Raw genomic sequence first — 20457 nt, 5'->3', positions numbered from 1 at the left:
AAAAAAAAAAAGAAAAGTAGGAACTGGTTTTTACTTAATCTTTACCTGGTGTTATCAAAGTATCTTTATTAGATTTCTTTTACTGCAAATGGTGGTGAAGCTGGCTTAGTGTGTCGAATAGTTTATTTACGAACTGTTTGAACAGAATTGTATTCACAATTGAAAATGTTCTTCCTCCCGCCTCTGCTCCTGCTGTTTCTCTCTTTTAATGTCCCTAGTGGATTCTTAGTATTTAACTCTTCTTTGCCCTGTGTCTCTCTCCGAAAGAATACTTGCAATCACCACTGAACGCCGTTGTAAAGCCACATTTGAAGAACAGATATTTCTAAAGCTCGTTCTTTGCCTCGCCTTGTTAAGGGGATGGAAATAATCAGGTGCTGGGGGGAGACTCGGTAGTAGGTGGGAAGATGTGCAGGAGCCTGAGCCAGCCTAGCCCAGCAAAGGGTCAGTTCTTTAATCTGACATCCTAAATCTCCACAGAGCTTTACATTTAATTATTTTTTTTTTTTTTTAAACAGCTTTCCATTATAGAAGGATCTCACCTGAACAGTGCCGAAGCTGGTCTTTTTTTTTTTTAAATACCAGCCTTCGCTGACTTGAGCGAGTTCAGCGTTTCATTTCACAACCCCCTCCGTGCATTTGCAGCAGCAGCAGGTGCTTATCAGTAATTTCTGGTTAAACCATTGGCTTTTGCTTGCCAGCATCTGCTTTTAAATACCTCGGTGCTGTCGCTTCCTCGTGCTCATGCACATTTGAGTAAGACCTGCAATTCGGTATTACTGCTCGTTCGCTGTACCGACTGCAGGTGTAGTTTGTTCTTCCTGACTTTTCAGCCTCTTTTCAGCTTGCTGGAGCAGAACTGGAGGGGTTTCTGTCAAGTGCTAAAGTCTTGTATTTGACCATTTCGGACCCAGGAGCAGTCCTCTAGAGCGCTGCGTGCTTTGAACTCTTTGAGGCAAGCTGAAGCCTTACAGAAACCTGCTCCTGCTTCTGCTTACACGTTTCTTCGCTGGAAATGTAAAATATTGAAAATTACGTTCTTCCTGCAGGTGCCTTGTTAGGGTTCTGACTTTTAGGCACTCCCTGACGTAGCTAGATTCTTTCATTTTCTCCTTTTTTTTTTTTTTTTGTTTTTTGCCCACTCCCAGGTACGAAGCAGAGCTCAACCCTGCAGACCATCAGAAGGCCAACGCCCTGAAGTACCAAATGGAAAAAAGGCCGTTTTTTGAACTGCCTTCCCATCTGGCCGACGTAGACTTGGATGACTACGACTACGAAGAGGACTTCGAGTAGCGGTTACTTAGGGTCAACGCGTGCAGAAGAGAAGGGACACTCTGCAGCAGGTCTGCTCCACCCCCTCGTTTTCCCGTAGGTTTTGTTTCCAGGAAGCCGGCTTAGTTTTGCGCTCAGCGTATTTACTCCCTACACCACCTTCCCAATAAAAGACGCGCATTTGTATGGAACGATGAAACTTTTTGTATTTATTCCATAGCCTATAGTTTGTAAAAACAGATCGAAGTATTTATTTACGGATGTGGCAGAAGTCCTTTGGGGGAAGAAGAAGGATATTCGACTTGAGAGAAAAGCAACCTACTGGGTTTTTAAAGAGAACGGCCTAACTCTGGAGGTTGATGGGGCGCCGAGCGTCTCCAGCCCGTGGGCGATGAGAGGCCTCCTGCCCCCGGGGCCGTGGGAGGGAAGGGGGGTGCCGGGCTGGGGCTTTGCACCCCGGCAAGGCAGAGCCCGGGCTGAGCGCAGCAGCCAGCTCTCCCTTAGGAGCGGAGTTCTGTGGGCCAAGGTTTAGTGCACGGGGGAAGGGACGCGCCCCGGATGAGTCGCTTCTCTTCTCCGTCCGGTCCTTCTTTGCCCCGACTTGAATTTCGTTTGCTCTTTTAACCTTCAGCCTTTTTATGGGTGTGCCCTTACAAAGCGGTTATTTAACGACGAGGTCTGGTTTGGTGTTCACGCTCGCTTCAAACTGAGCGCGTTCGTTCGTGTAGAAGGAACCAATTTTTTAAAATCCTTTGTATAAATGTTATTTGATCAGTGACCTGCACTAATTTGTCGTGGGCATTCAGTGCTTTTGTCTGTTCCCCCCCCCCATCCTTCTGCAGTTGTTTGCTATTGACACATTCCATGGATATTCATCAGTGTCACAGCAGCTTGAAACTGTTGCCTCACTCTTGCTGTTAAACAGATTTTGTTTGGAGAAAAAAAAAAAAAAATGTACAAAAAGATGTAAGTTATTTTTTGGTTGCAGTGTAGATCCGTTTAAAAATCATGTTTGTATTTTCAAATAAAGATTTTTTTTTTCATACATGTAATTTAACAGTTCTAATTACTGCATGTAATGAACTTTAATTAAAGAATGATTTGAGAGATGGGTTACAGGGGGGCTGTGGTCTGGGTGGATAAATTACACCAAGCTGCACCAGCTGTAGCAGGTTCTGTTGCTGCTGGTTTGTTAGGGAACCCTACCAAGGAAAACTCCATCCTTTTAATACCATTCAACAAGTTCTGAAAAATGAAATCCGGGTTCATTATTCCAGTTTCAGTGGGAGCGAAGCGCTGTTGGGTTTCTCCAGTGGGGGTCAGATGCTACTTTTTCCTACTTGCCCGGAGTTTGGGGTTTTTAAATAGTTAAGAGACCCAAGAACACTTACGTTCAGCTGTTCCCTGGGGGAGAGGGAGGGACCAGCTGGTTTTTCCGGGAAGATGATCCCTGAACTTCTCCCGCTGGTTCAAGAGGGCAGGGACCTGCCCTGCCTGGAACCCCTCAGGTTAGAACCTTCCCCCCCCCCCCCCTTCTTCAGGCCGGGGCTGGTAAAAGGGGCGCGGTGCAGCCAAGGGCTTTGTCACCCCCGGGGGTGCCGTTTCCCCGTTAACCAGCGCTGTGGAGGGGGGTAGAGCTTCCCCTGCAGAGCTCAACAAAGTGCTTGTTAAATCCCACGACCCCTCCCGTCGATAACCAGGTCCCCTTCTTTTCCTAAAGCGTTTGCACAGATCTGGTAAAACAAAATAGGGGGGTGGGGGGGGTGGTGGTGTGGAAGTGCCTTTCCTTGCGCTGCACCACCTCTGAAGAGGATTGTATCTTCCCCCCCCGCCCCGGATCATCCCCATCCTTAGTCCTTGTTAGAACTAGAGCATCTGCATGTTTGATGTGGTCCAAGGTGGGTTTTGTCCAGCTCTATTCTGCCTACCTGGTAAACATCCAGGCCTCAATTCACAAATCCCAACGGAGGGGGGAAAAGGCCCCTAATCACAGGGGGGGGGGGGGGGCAGCGCTCTTTCTCCCCTCCCAGGCGCCTGCTGCAAGCACCCAACAGGAGGGAAAGCCGGTCCCTGCGGGCCGGACACGGGGGTCACCTCCACGGGCGCGGGGGGTTCACGTCTCCGTCCGTTTAATCTCAGCAAACTAACAGCACGGGTGCTGTTCTTTCTCCTGCTTTAGTGTGGGACCAGCACTCGCCCTCTCAGTACGAACGGATAGCAATAGCTCTGGTGGTTTATTTTTACACAGTTACAATCCAAAATATATATATATATATATATAAAAAAAAAAAAAAAAAAAAGCTGATTGATTGACAGGATTAACGCGACGTACAATTCCACGGAGCAGTGGCAAAGGGTCGGTGAAAGCAGCCGGCGCTCCCCAGACAACTGCCTCTGAAACACTTGAGTGAAGAGCAAATTCTTAATGGAAAAACTACTTTTGAAGGGCCGTATTCAGGGTCTATTGCCATTGCCTTTTCAGGCTTTGTGTTTTCCAAGTAAATACCACACGATCGCTGTGTGCCAAGGGTTTCTTCCAGAGGAAAACAAACTGCTCTGCTGTTTCTTTCTTTGTTCTGGAGAAGCCTTGATGCAAGCCTCCCGAGAACACGGCCCGAGCCCCCCCCCCCCCCGACCACACCTCTGCGAGCGCTGGAATTTAGGAATACTTTCACACAATTTGATCCAGGGTTTCCATTTTACAGGCAGGAAACGTCCCCGCTGAGTCCCTTGCCATCACCCTGCAGGTCACAGCGTTCCCAGCTGGGTCAGGCACGAGGAAACAAGTAGAAACCCATCTCCTTTGTCTCAAAGGGTGAAGAATACATCCAGCGGGGCGCTGCCCCCGCGCCCATCGGAGCAAACTCGTCCCCTCTCGTTTCCAGAGTCTTCAGCTTGGTATTTCTCAATACCCTGATTCCAATCCTTGGCTCGGGAACTCTTCCAAGACAGCATCAAGCACCGGGATGCAGCTGAGTAACGATGTTCCTAAGGCCCCCTCCCCACCCGAGGGAGCGCAACGCCCAAAGCAGCGACGCCCACGAGCGGCGAAATCACCCACGGGTGCTAAGAGCTGCTCCCGGGGTGGGTGCCTGCAGGCAGGGATTTGACTCCATACATAGCTCCTGCTGCCTTAGTCGACGCCACCACAACCTCATTTTCGGTTAAATAATTTGCAGGGAAAGACGGTAGCGTGGTCTTCGCTTCCATTTATCCCCTCAGCATCTTAACTGTCCTATACCAGGAGGAAAAAAAAAAAAAAAAAAAAAAAAATATTATTAAGTCAGTCTCATACTATGAAGAAACCATCATGGCAGAGCACGTAAGGAATAAGAGTGTAGCATCTAACCAGCTAGCAGCTCGGGCACAGCTGGCTCTTGGAAAGCACTGTATTTAGCTTCCACAGAAAGAAAGAGGCATTTCTGTGCCACGAGGAGCCCAGAAGCAGCACTACCGGGAAAGGCCACGTACGTGGCAAGTAGTGCATTTTCTGTATGGCTTCCACCTTGGTCCACGGATTTGAATTCTTTTATTATCTGCCTCCAACGGGAGCTGCTCCAGGCACGTGGTCCAAACAAGCAGTCTGCACTTCAACACACGTATGACTGGAAGAAAAGGTAGAAGTCCCTTTTTCCTTCTAGTCCTCTTTAAAAAGCCAAAACCACCCTCACCATTTAAGTATGAAAAGAAACCATTTGCTCAGGAAAAACTCATTTAAGAATTAAAAAAAAAAAAAATCTCATGCAAGGTCTCTGAATGTGGCCATTGGGTCCCTGATAACCAGAGTCACTGGAAATCGTGGCGTTGCCTGAATAACTGCAAAAAAAATGCCTGCCAAACGCTGGGTTTACATTCTATCAGAAGTTCAAAGAGCAGCAGGAAATCCTTGAGAAGAACCTGAAGGAACCGCTCAGCCCCTGGCAACACCTGACACAGCAAACCCTTAGAGGACGGGAGGGTTGTGATTAACACAGAAAACCTCACGTTTTGGGGGGTTTCCCCCCTTTTCTGTACAGTCGCTGCTGCCAGAGCCCCGGTGTACGACGCCCTCTCCGAGTCCTCGCGCCCCAAAGGGGCTCCAAGTCCTTCCCTGCTGCGAGTATCGACGCCAGGGCTGCGCTGCGACCCAGGCAGACACCTGCAGTTCTGCCCAACTTCCATCCCATCCCAAAGGCCCCCCCCAGGACAACCCCACACCCCCCCCGGGGCCACGCCGGCTCCCACTCCCAAGCCCACGAGGTTCTCGTGCTTCCCCTTCCCATCCCCAGCTGGGCCAGGGGACGGTTTCATCTCCCCAACAGCCCTGACTGGAAAAGGGCAAGAAACAAGGGACACGCCAAGCGAGAGCCCTGGGCCGCCCGGCGATCGGACACGGTCCGAGTCTTTCAACCTAAAGAGCACGATGCAAACCCCGTTTCTGAAGCTGCTGTTCCCGGCGGGGCAGGAGGCACTGCCACCTCTGCAGTGTGGCAGTGACAGGCAGCAACTGCAGCAAGCGGCTCTATCGATGTCCTGGGTTGAGTGAGTGGTGGAGTTTTTTGGTGGCAGGGGAGGGGGCTATCGGGGCGGCCCCCTGTGAGAAGCTTCTCGGAGCTCCCCCAGCTCCACGTCAGCTCCACCTCTGCACCAAAACTGAGCCCATCAGCTGCGCCTCTGCCAGAACGTATTTAAGAAGGGACGTGGTGACGGGCAGTGGGACTGGTGAGGAGGAGTTGCTGCAGCTGCCTGAACACCAAGGTCAGTGGAGGAACGGAGGAAGAAAGGAGGGGGGAGGTGTGCCGGAGCAGAGACCCCCCTGTATCCTGTGGGGAGACGGCAGGGCGGCCCCCCCCTGCCACCCATGGAGATCTACGGTGGAGCAGACATTGATTTATGGCCTGTTGCTCCTGCTCGGCCTGAATGATCAAGGTGCTGTGCCCGAAGAAGGCCGGGGTCTCATGGGAAAAGGCAGCCCCGCTGCTGTAATTCAGTGCTGGGAGGATTGCAGCATGCGGGGGAGTCCCACGCCGGAGCAGCTCGGGAAGGGCTGCAGCCGTGGGAGGGAATCCAGTCGGAGGAAGTTAGTGACCCATGACGGAGCAGTGTGGGGAACGCTGCGGCCCGTGGGAGGAATTCAAGTCGGAGAAAGTTTGTGGAGGACTGTCTCCTGTGAGAGGGGGACCACGATGGAGCAGGAGGAACAAGTTCTGGACACTCCCCTCACCGAACATGAAGGAAGTGGCAGCGCTGCCTGCACCCCCCATTCCCTGCCCCTGCGCCCCTGGGGGAGGAGGTAGAGATATCGGGAGCAGAGCTGAGCCTGGGAAGAAGGGAGGGGTGGGGGGAAGGTGTTCTCAAGGTGTGGCAATGCTTCTCACTGTCCTACTCTGTTAGGTGTTGTTAGTGTCTGTAATAAATGTATGTTCTTTTTTTTCTTCCCCTAACGAGTCTGCCTTTTGCTCATGATCATAAAGGGGGATTTTCCCCCATCCCAGTCCTATCTTGAACCCCAAGCCTGGCTCTCTGTCCCTTCTCATTGCCGGAGGGGAAGGGAGAGAGAGCTGCTGCGTTGTGGTTGGCTGCCAACCAGGCCCAAACCACGACAATCAAGAAGCTTCAAAGTATGTGGGGAAAAAAAAGGAAACTGGATCCTCCTCTCAATGCATCCAAGTTGGTGTTCAACCTACCGAAGGATGTCGAGATGCTACAATAAGAGTTGCCTTAAAAACGCAGATCAAGCTGAAGGAGACTACAGCTGCAGCTGGAAAGGGAAGAGGGGAAAACTCCTCAGCCTGAAAGAGGCTCCAAAAGAGCAGCCTCTTTGCTGCTAGATGGGTGCTTAGGAGATTCTGAACTCACATTCACCCATCTCATCTACAGCTTCCCTCGGAGCTGGAAAACCCAAGCCAGAATAATTACCTGGTCTGCACCAACCACATCGACATCCACATCTTCGATTGTGTCGTCTTCTTGACCCTCCTCTGAGGTTTCTGCCTTAATCTCATCTTTGCTGAAGGGAAAAAAAAAAAAAAAAAGAGAAAAAGCTAGGTCTTGAGAAATTTTATAACAAAGGTTGCACGTTGCACAGGTGGGCTTAAAGCAGAGGAGTTCACATGTTAAGATCTGCTGCCGAGATGGCCGTGTAAGGTAGCCCAAAGTTTCCTGCCCAGCATTTCCCGGGTATGAAAGAGGTTAGGCTCTGAGGAGTTTCCAATAAAGCAGTTCAGAAACAAAACGTTCATTTCCACAGGAGCTACCTTCGTAGTCAATAAATCTTTGTTTCATTTTGCTTGTATTCACCAGATCCATTCAACGAGCGTCCCAAAACCCGGAAAAGCATGCATCTCTCCGGGCTTTGTGTTTCATCTTTTAACCTACCACTATGGGAAATGGCACCTGACACCTCAGTAAGTCAACTGTATTAAAGGAAAATATCCCAACTGAGAACTCTGAGTGCTTTACCGAGCTCAAAAGTAGACTCCAAACTCCTTATTTCTGCCATACCTCTCTACACCCAAGTCCTGTGGGGTTTCTTTCACTCAGGTGTATGCATGCTGCACAGAGGCAATGCACCTCCCTAAAAGAAAGTCACCAACTGCGGAGCGGTTAACAGCAGATCTGCAGAGACAAGAATCCTCTTTCGTTTCCAGAGATGCAGGAAACGCTCATCGACCGGTTGCAGCAAACAGCCAGGGAGTGACCAACACCACAGCCCTCTGAGCAGGATCAGAGACGAGAGGGGTGGGCCAGGGAACCTCCCTCCTTCCTTGTCTTTTTCTCTGCACACCTGGTATTAGTCCAAGAAGGCACGGAAGCCCTGTGACAGTGGGGGGACAATCAGGCTAAAGCCAAAAATGTAGATATTGGACTGAGGAAACAAAAAAAAAAAAAAAGACGGGCGCGGCACACGCACACCCCTGCCACTGGAAGTATCACAAAAAACAGCAGAGGAGGATCGAGACGCCCCAACTGGCAACACCCCAGGACAAGTGAAGGAGCTTGACACAAAACCCTCACCAGCATCTTCTCCGCAGCTCTCCTGGACAAAGGAATGGCAAACGTTCCTGCAAGTGCATCTCTCGGGATTTCAGCCTCTTTCTGCTTTTCCCTGCCGCAGAGGCAAGCTGGGAAGCACACTGCGTCTCGGGAGCTTTGCTTGCTGCTTCAGCCTGGCTGGTTTCAGGCAAAGACCCTGTAACAGAGAGTGAACAGACTCATTCCTTCAGCCTCGCCCTCAGAGGTCTGGAGACAGACATTTCCAACACGTTCCCCACAGCAGTGAAGCAACGGGGCCAAGCTCCGAGGGAGATTTGGAGCAAGGCACTCAGTTATCGAAGGAGCCAGCTAAAAGCCACATGAAAGAAAATCCCTTTCATTTGCCCACTGGTCATTTTTGCAATCTAGATTTATGATCTTGGTTGGCCCCAGTCCATAGGTGCTATCAATACTGCTGAGTCTCTATAACCTTCAGGAAAGGAGGCCCTTTGGGACACAAAGGAACAAGCTTTCTGAAAGCAAGTCACTGAAAAGAAAATTTTTGAGAATGGTTGGGAAAGAAACTAAAGTTTGCTCTGGAAAAATTCCCTTTCCTCCACATAAAACTGCACATGTCCATAGCACTTAGCATTTTTACTGGCAATAGTGTTCATAATGGCTTTAGCACATTTAACTAAGTCCCACCGTACCCGTGGAGTGAACTCCTCATCATGGATTGGAAGTCCATGAGAGCTGCTAAAGCCTGGATGCAGCCCACCTAACTATAACTCTTTAAGTTAGGAGTATAACCTTAGATGCTGCCTAGAAGTTCAACGGCTAGAAAGACCCCAGAAGATCATTTGGCCCAGATCATCTGGGCTGAAGATCCGAACCAACTTCTGGCAGTACCTCTCCTGTCTCAGTTATTGCAGGGCCTAAAGCAACAATGCCCTCAACTTGACAACTGAAAGCAACGAACCAGGTCTCAGGGGCACAGACAAATGCCAGAGCCCAGTACAGAACAGAATTCAAGATTATCTGAATTTGGCTCACCCAAAGTCTCCAGACCAACCTTACTGCTATCGAGCGATGAAGAGACCTTTAACAACAAAAAAGCTGAAGGCAAAAACCACAGTTCAAGCTGGAAAGTCCACAGCGTCCAACACGCTGTGGTCGTGCTAATGCAAAGCATGAAGTGCACTTCAGCTGGGACAAAGTAAATACAGCTGAGCCAGAGCGGGGAAGCTTTCATACCGTTAGACAATTTCCTTTTAGAAGAAGAGGTCTTAGATGTGCCCACGGGGGAGCACTCTCCTGAACTGCTGAGAACAGAGCTCTCCTCATCTTCATTTGCCAATAAAGAGTTTCTGTACCAAATCAACGGCTGCCATTCGTCTCCTCTGCAAGGCAGTGGTTCTGCTATATACCTCTGTAAGTAAGCGTACCTGGAGGAAAGCAAAAGCAAGCATCAGAAAACTCAGCATGTATTTCCCCTCAATACCTAGGGAAGGTAGTGCTAGAAAGGCGTTTACTCTCCAAAGGTGCAGACAGAACTGTCGAAGAAAAAGGAAGGGCATCCATCCCTTTTCTCAGAAATATCCGAGATCTCCGAAATTTCTGAATGCTTCAAATGCAAATGACTTCAAAACTCAAAGAGTGCTTGAATTTTGGCATCAGAAGCAACACTAGATCCACAGGAATTACAGAATGACATCGGTCGCTAGAAAGAACTCCCAGTGCAGGAGGAGTCACTGCCAACTGCTGCTGCCAGGCGCAGCCTGAGCGGAGCAGGACTCCGCGAGGACGCAGCCCTTCTGCTTCTGGTGGCCCTTTTCTGCCTTGCTGGACTGCGAGGCAAAGGAGAGCCCGGGTGAGAGACGCGCCTTGTGATTCAGCAGGTAAGAAAAGGGGGGTATTTACATCACGAGTTCCCCGTTTTGTCAAAAAATTAAAAACGAGAACCACCAATAAACCCGCTTTTCCGCGGTATCATCTCCAGCTCAATCCAGTTCTCTCAGGTTCCCAATAAGATGCCACGTGTCTGCAGGACGCAGTTAACAGCTCTGCAGTTACGACCACACACGGGACGGGGGGGAACGTTGGTTCCAACCCCTGTCCTGCCTGATTCGATCCAGAGACTTGACACTGGGCCTCCCTGAATCCCGGGTGAAGCTATCACCTTCTCTGGAGCAAAGAGGTCTCCTTCAAACACTCCTGTTGAAAACCAGGACGTTTCCGACAAAGTCTTTCTGACCCGTTCCTACTTCATAACAATAAGAAAAGAAAACCAAAGTCCGACTCGGGATTAGAAACTGAGTATTCACCACATTTCAGCTACAGCTCATCACCTTAAAATCAAGCCCAGTGTTGCTAAAACAGACCCCACCTTAGCAAATACCACAAGTGACAGTTTTAACGCCGGCCTGTACAGTGTACTATTCTTTCTCTGATTAGGAGTGTGGCCTGGAAAATATCAGACATTTCATTCACTTTGCAAAACAAGAAAACCGGTGCTGGGAGGAGGTTAGGGTAAGCACTGACTCCAAAACAATTAGAGTTCTGGGCTCTGGGGGCCCCAGGGATCAAGAAACCCTGGTAATGGAATTTGTTGGTTTCAAACAAGCACGTATTGTAACTACTGTTTTAGGGTCTAATCCAACTGCTATCGATGGCAATGGAAAGACTCCTACTGATTCAGGAATTGGGCCCTTCGTGCTGCTTGTTATTCAATAATTCATCTCTCGTGCGCGTTTTGTGGCACAGAGCAATTGACAAGTCGGATATTTTACTGCTACAGCCTCGGCAATTACAGGGGAGGAGGTTAAAATCCATGTGCTTTGATGGTGTTGAAATATACTCCTTTCTAACAAATGCCCATATTCTGTATCTCATCTGTTACAGGTACATTCACATATGTTAACATACAGACCTGGACATCAATCCTATGATTAATAATAAAAATGAAAATAACCAGATGTTTATTTCTAAAAGTTCATGTTGACCTAAAACATTCCACCCAGTAATTTATGATGGAGCTAAATCTAAATATTTCTAAGAGGAAATACAATCTCCAGCCCCTGCAAGGCATTTTAGGCCTCCCAGAATAGAAACTGTTACTCTAGAAACATAGTCTGAATGTAGTTGTGGATAAAATTGCAATTTCCCCCCTTGTGAATTTTATTGTTTCCCATTTGTTCCCAGCAGCAGTGGGAAGGTCCAAAGCAGTAAGAACTGAAGTCAGAGTGCATTCCCTGCTAGGTCCTGTGTTTCCCACAAAAGCTTTCAATGAATAAACCTACATGAATGTATCTAATACATTCAGGAATATACTTCAGGAATATATCCTCTGGTCAAGAAGTTAAATATAGCACTAGGAAAAAAAAATACCTGGACCTAGCTTTAAATCTGGCCGCATCAATGATGAAATATTTTCCTCTTGTTTAATTAAAAATTACTCCTTGGAGGTAAATGAAATGACAAAGCTTTTCAAGTATGGATTAACAGAAATCTACTTATTGCAGAAGTCTCACCACACAGATTATAACAGCTCTTTAAAATCGAGACAACATAGACAGAGTTGTACAGAAACTGGAAAAAACAGGGGCTGGGGCAGCTCCCCTGGGGGGCCGGGCTGAGAGAGTTGGGGGGGTTCAGCCTGGAGAAGAGAAGGCTCCGGGGAGCCCTTCGAGCGGCCTCCCAGGGCTTAAAGGGGGGGCAGGAGAGGTGGGGGGGGACTCTGGATCAGGGGATGTAGGGATAGGATGAGGAGTAATGGCTTAAAACTGAAAGAAGGCAGATTTAGACTAGCTATTAGGAAGAAATTCTTTACCAGGAGGGTGGTGAGGCGCTGGCCCAGGGTGCCCAGAGAAGCTGTGGCTGGGGGAAGGTGTCCCTGCCCATGGCGGGGGGGGTGGAACTAGAAGGTCTTTAAAGGTCCCTTCCAACCCAAACCATTCTGTGATTCTATGCAAACCAATTCTAGCCATTGATCCCAAAGATTCTCTCCAAGAAAAACACAAAAATAGAAAGGGAAGTTATCACTATGGCCGATTATCCACATTAGATTTACCGGGGGGTGTAATCAGCACGTCTCAAATCTTTTTCTTCTGTATTTTGCATTTTGGGTTTGAATTCGTTTTTTAAAATACATTGTCTGGGTAAGCTGGCCATTGTTAATAAACCGTGATTGTCGTGTACCACTCTTGACCCTTGTTACATAAAAACTGGTTGATGATGCCCTTGGAAGGTAACCTCCAATTTAAGACAAAGTAAAACAGGAGCAAACAGATTACACAGGGTTCGGCCAGATGCGATGCTTGAGGGTTTTTTCCATTTCCACTGACTTCTCTGAAGTGGAACTTTTCTTGTCAAGTACTGGAGCGATTTGCTCAGAAATCTAAAAAAGGCAGATGTGTCTTAATGTTTCGTCTCTAAGTAAGAGACTGAAGTGCAGACATCCTGATCCAAATATGCAGTACTGACAAGGGAAGTAATGACAATATCATTCAAATAGAAGGAAGAACTTTACTTCCTTCTCAAAAATGACTGGGGTTGAGGCAGGTGAAGAAGGGAACAAGAGACAGAATCATCTGTTCAGATGTATAATGCCCCATGATCCTAAAATAAGGCTATTATTCTTACATGATTAATTGTAAACATTTAAAGCACCATGAAGCACGGGCCCAAGTGGATTGGGACATATTCCCCTCTAAATAGTAAATTCTTGAATTTAAATATCCACATTATGAACGGTGTCATGTATACTTCTATTCCAGATATTTTCCATGGAACTCACGTAATTGAGCCCCGAAGCTCTGGAATTAGGGCACTATCTCTCCCTCAATCTTTTCTGCTTTACTGTTCTGTGGAGGAAAGCATTCCTGCTGCTCCCCCAGCCAGTCAAGCTGCAAATCTCTTGCGCCAAATTAACACCGTCCTTCATTTACAAGAATTACCATTATATGGCCACAACTATGTCTAAAAAGATCTAGAATGCATACCGCACATACAATCTGAAATAACTACTGCTACAAAAGTCAACAAGTGTCTCTCAAACTCACAGCTTCAGGGCTGGATTGTTTTCAAATGTTCTCTGAAAAGCCCTCGAGCAACTTCTTCAACACTGAAGGTCAAGTGTCCCATACACAAAACACAAACTGTGTATGACAATGTACAAGAACTTAACTTACACTAGTCTTCTGTCTGGTTTTAGCAGCTTGTTGGAAAATTCAATGATGATTAACAGAAAGCTCAAGTTAGGAGGCAAGCATTTTCCATCTAATCCCATAGCTCCTTGAAAAGCAAATTCAATCCCTTCCCTATTGAAAGAAGAAGAAAAAAAGAACAGAGTAATAAACCAGACAACTAATCAAAGCAATGACCATGGACAAAGTGATGTTACGTGGCACATACTTGTGTATCATGGCTACAGATTCTCTAGATTTCACTTGGTCCCAGCCAAACGTTAGTGAAAAGCGACGAGCAAGTTCTTTCATGTTTGTGAAGGAAGCAGAGGAGAAGTCCACACCGCTACTGCTACCTTGGCGTTCTGTGCATGTCTGAAACAGCTGCAAAAGAAGTCTCAGATAAGCAACCATGTGTAATCCTACAGGCAAAAAAAAAAAAAAAAAAAACACCAGGAGGACACGGACACGTGCAGAGCAAGCAGCAGTTAGCTGATGCGGACAGAAGCCTTATAAAAGAGCAGGTTAAGTCATGTGTTTCAGAAGCCAGTGACTGGAACAACGACAAGTAAATTACACAAAGGACAATGTCGTGCTTAACAGAGAGGCACAGATCCAAACATAAAATTACAAGAACGATGTGCATAACCAGAGAACTGATTCCTGAAGACGATGGCTTCGCCGACCCCCGTCTCCTGTTGGGACTTCTGAATCGAGGCCCCGAGGTCTAACTGGCCTGAGGGCGTTTCAGAGTATCCGAATGCAGACAGAAAGCAGCAAGTTTGGCAGCAGCAGAGTCCAATTTCTGAGGGGGAGACCGGGTCGAAACCACGTCTTGAGCCCGATTAACTACGTTTTGGGGCTTTTTCCTACCAGAACACGGAGGTGGCTTGTTCTTTTCAACCTGTTAACTGTCAAGGTCAAGCAAAGGCCAGAAAAGGCCTGTTGTCTATGCGATACCTAAACACAAAGTCCTGACTATGTCAGCAGAATACAGGGAGCCAAATGCTGCTTAGCCTCATCTAAGCTCAGATTTCAGGGGCTAGTTCACAGACCTAAGCCCCTGGCAATGTGTGTGAAATAAGCAAAGCTCATGTGTCAGTACCTCCCGGGAGGAGCCTGCTCTGCGGCTTCCAGCACAACTCCAAGCTAGAAGCAGCTCTGGTCATGGGCAGAGCCGGCAAAAGCAGCTGCTAAAATAGCTGACTGGCCTCATCAGTCAGCAGCTGCAAGCCCCAGTCACTGCGACTCTTCAGAAGAACTGCAAGCCACTTTCTTCCAGAAAAAAAAAAACACTGAAAATGCTGGGTATTAGAGCTGGCCAGCCACAGACACGCGTGTGGTTCCTCAAATTCAATAGGAATTGAGGCAGTCTGTAAAACACAGAATAATATCCTTAACCTTTTTTAAGGTTAGGAGACACCTGCCGTGTCCCAAGGAACACTCTGTAACCTCACATTAGTCCTAACACACTGTGAATTTGAAGATTAAAACCAAGACAAAAAAATCACGCACAAAATTACATTTTAAAACAGAGGTAATGAGTTGAAAGGAGCTTTAATTATGACATGCAAAACCAGCATGCACATAGAAAGTACAGGCAAGGAAACAATTTCTTCCACTAAGTTTTTTAATGAATTTGAATAATTAAGGCAAGGTAGGTAAAAAACTCCAATATGAATACAGCTGTCATAAGGGCCCCTAGACTCTTGCTTTAATCTTAACCTTACCTGCTGCAGACAGAGAATCAGTGTCTTGGCACTCTGAATTTTGTTATTGTGCCTCGTCTTGCTTAACGTTTCTTTAATTATGTCTCCAAAATAATTGTAGGTCTATTAACGGCAACAAAACATATGAGAATTATCATTCCCCTCCTTTAGCACTGGGAGTACACAAAACACATGACTGTGATCATGCGACATAAATAGTTCATAAAACACTCTTAATATCAGAACCACCAAGCTAAACGATGAAAACTGGACTTTTTATATTATTTCATGGGTAAAGCAATGGTATGCTCCTTTAAGAGTAACACAAAAATTAAAGTTACACTGAAATTGTTAGGTAGTTATTGTAACAAAAGAACAAAGCCTCCTCGGGAGATAAACAGTTTTCTGTATTTAACCAGCGCTTGTCTTGGGCCCAGTGAAGTAAAGAACAAGATCCGCAGTCGGGCATTTCCAAAGTCCTGTTGGGTGACCCAAGGGAACTGCCCACTCTCTGCTGTTCTCGGCCCTCCTCACACCCACTTCAGACTGGCTGAAGTTCTGCCAGTTGTCTAAACACCGGGACTCTTGTGAAATCCGGGCCACCTGCGAATGGAGTGTGCGAGCTCTACGAAGGGAGCTGACTGCTTCAGTGTGAGAATCTCGGCAGCTGAAACACTCTCCCAGCCATAAACTGCCCCTCTGCAGCGGCCTCTCTGGAGAAGCTGAGGAGCAGATGTTCGGGCAGACACACCCTCTACACAATTTTCAGTCAGCCTGCAGCCAGGTACCCTTGCAGAGCAAAGCAGAGAGATTTGTCCCGCTCTCGCTTGAATTTATGGCCCTTCTGTGATTATACAAGGATTCTGAGCCGTAAGACTATTAACCCCACATCCTTCACAAACACTGGAGTCTCTTTCAAAAACTAAAATTCACTGATAGGCAAAGCAACCTTATCTATCACATTACCTTCACATAATACTTATAGATCTCAGCAGCCGCAGTCATCTCTATCACATTAAACACTATTAGCTTGCAATATGCTGCAAGAAGACTCCGCTTTTTGTGCAAGTCGTCAAGTTTGCAACTTTCATCCTCTCTCTCCTCCTCTTCTGTCAGGTCTAGGGAAATAAAAGCATTGAAGCTCTGCTCTACTACTTTATTCAAGATATCTCAATTTTAATGACCAACTTTCATCCAAATAGCACAGACTCAGCTGTTCAGTCAACATGCTAAGCAACAGATGCGAGTGCTCGTTCCTGTGTGCATTGGAAAATACAGGGTTATTTCCATTTCAAAACTTGCAGCTGATGACAGTGAAAATGAGTTATTTCCACAGTCTACTACTCTGATCTTCACAGGGCTTTCACATTTCTACTAGTCAGAATCTCCTTGTATCACACTGCTCACAGCTACGGAACAAAAGGCATGAACACACCAAATGGAAGAGACCAGACAAATTGCAACCACATTTTTTTTTTTTTTTTTTTTTGCCTAGAATAACACAGATGCTAGAAACACAGCAGATAACTCAGGAGAAACCCTACAAAAAGTTGCCATACACAGTCAACAAGAGAAGAGTTCTGGTGAAACTCTCCAAGTGGTTATGAACAAGAGTGAAAGATAAAAGTCAATTCATATCAGTAAAAACATATTAAGTCTCTGGAACATGGGTTAATTACTAGCTGGATAGCTAGTGGAAAACAAATACTCTTAAGAGTCTTCCAAAACGGTTATGAAGGTGCTTGGGGAAAGCTTCTTGCAGCAGGAGAGCCAAAATACACTCTTTCCTGCTGTGAATGTAATCTATCAACTGCCAAAAGGCTTCAGTCTTTGACCTATAATTTTGATGTGGACTGTTTCTGCTTCTAGCACGACTGTGTGGGCCTGGAAGCAAACAGAGGGCAAGCGACTGATCAGAAGTGTCTGCAAATTAAGAGTTAAAACTAAACTGGAGCAGCTGCCGGCTGCGTACACAGACAAGCACACCCATAGCACAACAAAATCACTTGTTCAAGAAGGAATCTGCAATGGGATGACAGGGATCCTTTATGGGGAGGGCTGAGACATTGAAAGCATCGTACAAAATGGGTTTGAAACAGATCTCAGGCCATCTAACCCACAACAGGATCGATTTTAGCAGTTTCAGATACATAACATACACAACCTGAAACACAACCTGCTTCAAAAACTCCCATGACTAGGATACTACAAGCTACTTGAGCAACCTTTCCTATTTTATCTCTACCTTTACCAGTAAGGATTCTCTTCTACTATCTCCCTGTTGCAATTTAGGCCCATCGCTTCCTGCGTATACAGGCTGTGACCTGAAGAAGTCTGGTGCCCAAAACTGAACACAGAACTCCAGCCGAAGGACAAGTTTGAAAGAGTAATCTAAAACAATGCTTGGTTTTTCAAAGCACGACAGTTTAACTCTGCCTCAAAACCACAACGAACTAACGATCTATTTTCAAAACATTCCCAAAAGAAACCGGCCTTCACAAGAACAGCCTCAATATGGTATCTGAATGTGTTGGAAACAGGCAACAGAGCAACAAGTGCTATTTCCCACTAAATCTGCCCCACACTCCCCAAATCAAAATCCACTAGTCCTGATGGCTTAGAAGTGGCTTTTTCTTTTTTTTTTTTTTTTTCTCTCTGATGGCTTAGAAGTGTCCATATGTTGACAGTCACACTGTAATACCACAAGGCCTTCCTCTGACACTGCCATTTGTACCGTCAAAGTCAGTCTACCAATGACTTTTACATTCTCACCCATCCCTGCACTACCCCAGCCCTTTTCATCCTACAAGTAAATTGGCAGCTATTTCCTGTGGTCGACCCTCGGTGGATACAGATCAGTGAATAACAGGCCTGCCACTTTTTTTGCAAAGGGACCCAACAAACAAACAAAAAGGCAAAAAAAAAAAAAAACAATCCAACAACAACAACAAAAAGACCAGCCCCTTTTCCTGATATGTTCAGCGCAGATGCCAAATGACAGCAAAAGTGGTAGATTGTTTCTCCAGTGATGAAGATGTCTCACCTTTGCTTTCCTCTTCTTCCTCCACGAAAACATGCTCCTGGATAAACAAAAGCAGTTTCTCCTGAAGTGATGCGCTAGGAAGATAATCTAGAAGTCCAACTTCTTCTTTGCTATTATTTGAATCCTGATGACTCAAAATCAGCAACCAGTCACAGAGTACCATGAAGGCCTGTATCAAGCAAACAAAGCCAAAGAAGGATTTAGAGACCATGTTACTTTTCACGCCAACTCCACTTTGCATCTCCATCAAACACCACAAGTCACAATCTAGCGTCTATCCCACTTCTTCCTTGCAAGCTAAAGACTTCTGTTTGTCCCTACCATGCATGAACACCACCTAAAGATTTCCAAACTTCCATGGGAAGGAAGCAGAGCTCTGTTACGCTAGACTATCTCTCTTTTAACATGTGAATCGTTGAACAATTTCTCCATTTTTTTTTTTTATTTTTGAAGTAATATTCGTAGCAAGGCATTAATAAAGCAATGATAGCAACCAGTACACTGATCAGTCTGATCAGAAAACAGTGATTATCAGCTGGCAAATTGAATCATTCAGATTCAGGTCTGGATTCTACAGATGGACCCATGCAGACACATATCTATGCTTGATTACAGCACTAATTTTTGCAGCATTTTAACTAACATAACTTTAATTTTCTTTAAGATAAATAGTTGAAGATTGGGTTTTTTTAAAGAGTTCTCTCTCTGCTGAGAGACAGAAATTAGCAAAAATCTATATAAGAAATACTAGTATGAAAAGAAAGGAGGGCATTTAAAAGGAGGACTGAGCGTGAATGCCAGTTAAGTGATAGAGAAACACAAACCTTTTCTCTTACATCTTTTTCCTTATGTTGCAGGAAGCACAGGCAAATCTGACTGAAACGTCTCAGTTCTCTTCTTAGTGCATAAAGAGTCTCCTAAAAAGTATTCAGGAAAAGTGACAGGACAAATATGTTGGGGACTATGAGTCAATAGAGAATTACAGAACAAACAACAGTCGCGTGTTTCTTCCACTGATACTACTCATTTAAGAGCACAGCTGATGACATTATGAAAGAAGCTGACATCTCACAGTAGCAACTTTAAAACCACGTCTTGTTTTTAGGCGCAGTAGCTGGGACAGAAAGGTCAATCCATAAAAACATATACTTCCCCCCCCCCAACTCTGGTGCAGAAATGTGACAAATAGCAGTAGGACACGTGCATCTAGTGGAAGGGGTTGGAACTAGATGATCTTTAAGGTCCCTTCCATTCCAAACGCCTCTGTGATTCTATGATATGATTCCATGATCTGTCACACTTGCAGCAAGTCACAAACTCTTTTGTTTCTCCATCTGTAGGATGGGCAGCTCTAACAGCATCTATTCCCTTACTCACTTCAACTTATCCTCCTAAAGCTGCGATAATGATTTCCGCTTCAGAGATGGAAGTAGAGTCACAAAAACTCTGGTCCATCCCACCTAATTTTCAATGGGAATTGCCTTCTGGAGGTCACTCTTCTCTCTCCCTCTGTTGACTACAGAGGGAATGCAGTTTAACTACGCTCCTAACTTTGGCACTCAGAAACTTGAACGTCTTTGTTAAGATGAATCCAGCAAGACAGACTCTTTGTTTTGCCCACGGCCACGTAGAAGACTTTCTGATCCTTCACCAGGTCCCAGCTGTTGCACTGCACTCAGCTTTGAGCAGTCAATAGAAGAGAAATGCCCTTACAGGGGGGCTGGATTTCATGCTGTGCAATTGTATCTATAAGAAAGGGGATCCATCCCAGAGCTTACTGAGAAGGAGCAGAGGGGGAGGCAAAACACTGCCTTAACATCACTGGGGGAGGGGGTGGAGAAACAGTCCTACAGCTGCTGTCCAGGAAATGTTCTTTTTTGCTCTTGGAACTTCCCTCTCTGCCAACATCCAGATTCGGCCCTGCGAAGTGGGCTGGAACACTGTGCTCCCAATCAAAATCTGCTCCCACATGAAAGGCCAAATTAAAAAACGCGCTGCCCCATTATCACTCACGCTAACCGCGTCTGGACTCAAAGGCAGAACATACTAGAACAGCGGGAGATGCAGACATCCACACAGGAATGGAAACGGGACGGGAATAGACAGTGAATCAGTCCCCAAACGGGTAGCCACCCAGCTAGCATTTCTCACACAAAACAAACGTCCGTGTCAGCGTCCTCTTCTGTACGCACAGGAGCACCAGGGGAAGGGGACAGAATGACAGACGCAGCAGCGCTCGGTGTAGTCAGAAACCACCATGAAGAGGAGCCGCACAGGTACACATTCACACGGGAAC

The 20457-nt window shown here is 46.5% G+C and overlaps 2 protein-coding genes across 6 annotated transcripts in view; one reads left to right on the top strand and one right to left on the bottom strand.

The window, feature by feature from the left end:
* The window catches only part of PPP2R3B (protein phosphatase 2 regulatory subunit B''beta), a 53504-nt gene extending 52041 nt beyond the window's left edge, over positions 1-1463 (top strand). For all 4 annotated transcript variants that reach the window (XM_042788728.1, XM_032996568.2, XM_032996567.2 and 1 more), the window contains one exon: positions 1149-1463. In XM_042788728.1, coding sequence (XP_042644662.1) covers positions 1149-1293 — 145 coding nt within the window. In that variant the 3' untranslated portion in view covers positions 1294-1463. The remainder of the gene's footprint in view (positions 1-1148) is intronic.
* Positions 1464-3487: 2024 nt separating this feature from the next.
* LOC104369240 (cohesin subunit SA-2) overlaps positions 3488-20457 on the bottom strand; it is a 66368-nt gene continuing 49398 nt past the window's right edge. For both annotated transcript variants that reach the window (XM_032996564.2, XM_032996566.2), the window contains 10 exons: positions 18986-19078; positions 18162-18330; positions 16085-16236; positions 15140-15241; positions 13639-13793; positions 13416-13544; positions 9481-9671; positions 8269-8443; positions 7171-7261; positions 3488-4507 (listed from right to left, as the gene is read on the bottom strand). In XM_032996564.2, coding sequence (XP_032852455.1) covers positions 4499-4507; positions 7171-7261; positions 8269-8443; positions 9481-9671; positions 13416-13544; positions 13639-13793; positions 15140-15241; positions 16085-16236; positions 18162-18330; positions 18986-19078 — 1266 coding nt within the window. In that variant the 3' untranslated portion in view covers positions 3488-4498. The remainder of the gene's footprint in view (positions 4508-7170; positions 7262-8268; positions 8444-9480; positions 9672-13415; positions 13545-13638; positions 13794-15139; positions 15242-16084; positions 16237-18161; positions 18331-18985; positions 19079-20457) is intronic.

The sequence above is a fragment of the Tyto alba genome, unplaced genomic scaffold, assembly GCF_018691265.1.
Source record: "Tyto alba isolate M040663 unplaced genomic scaffold, T.alba_DEE_v4.0 Super-Scaffold_14, whole genome shotgun sequence".
NCBI classification, from domain to species: Eukaryota; Metazoa; Chordata; class Aves; order Strigiformes; family Tytonidae; genus Tyto; species Tyto alba.
The sequence above is the reverse complement of the archived record's forward strand: the minus strand, read 5'-3'. Positions and strand labels throughout refer to the sequence as shown.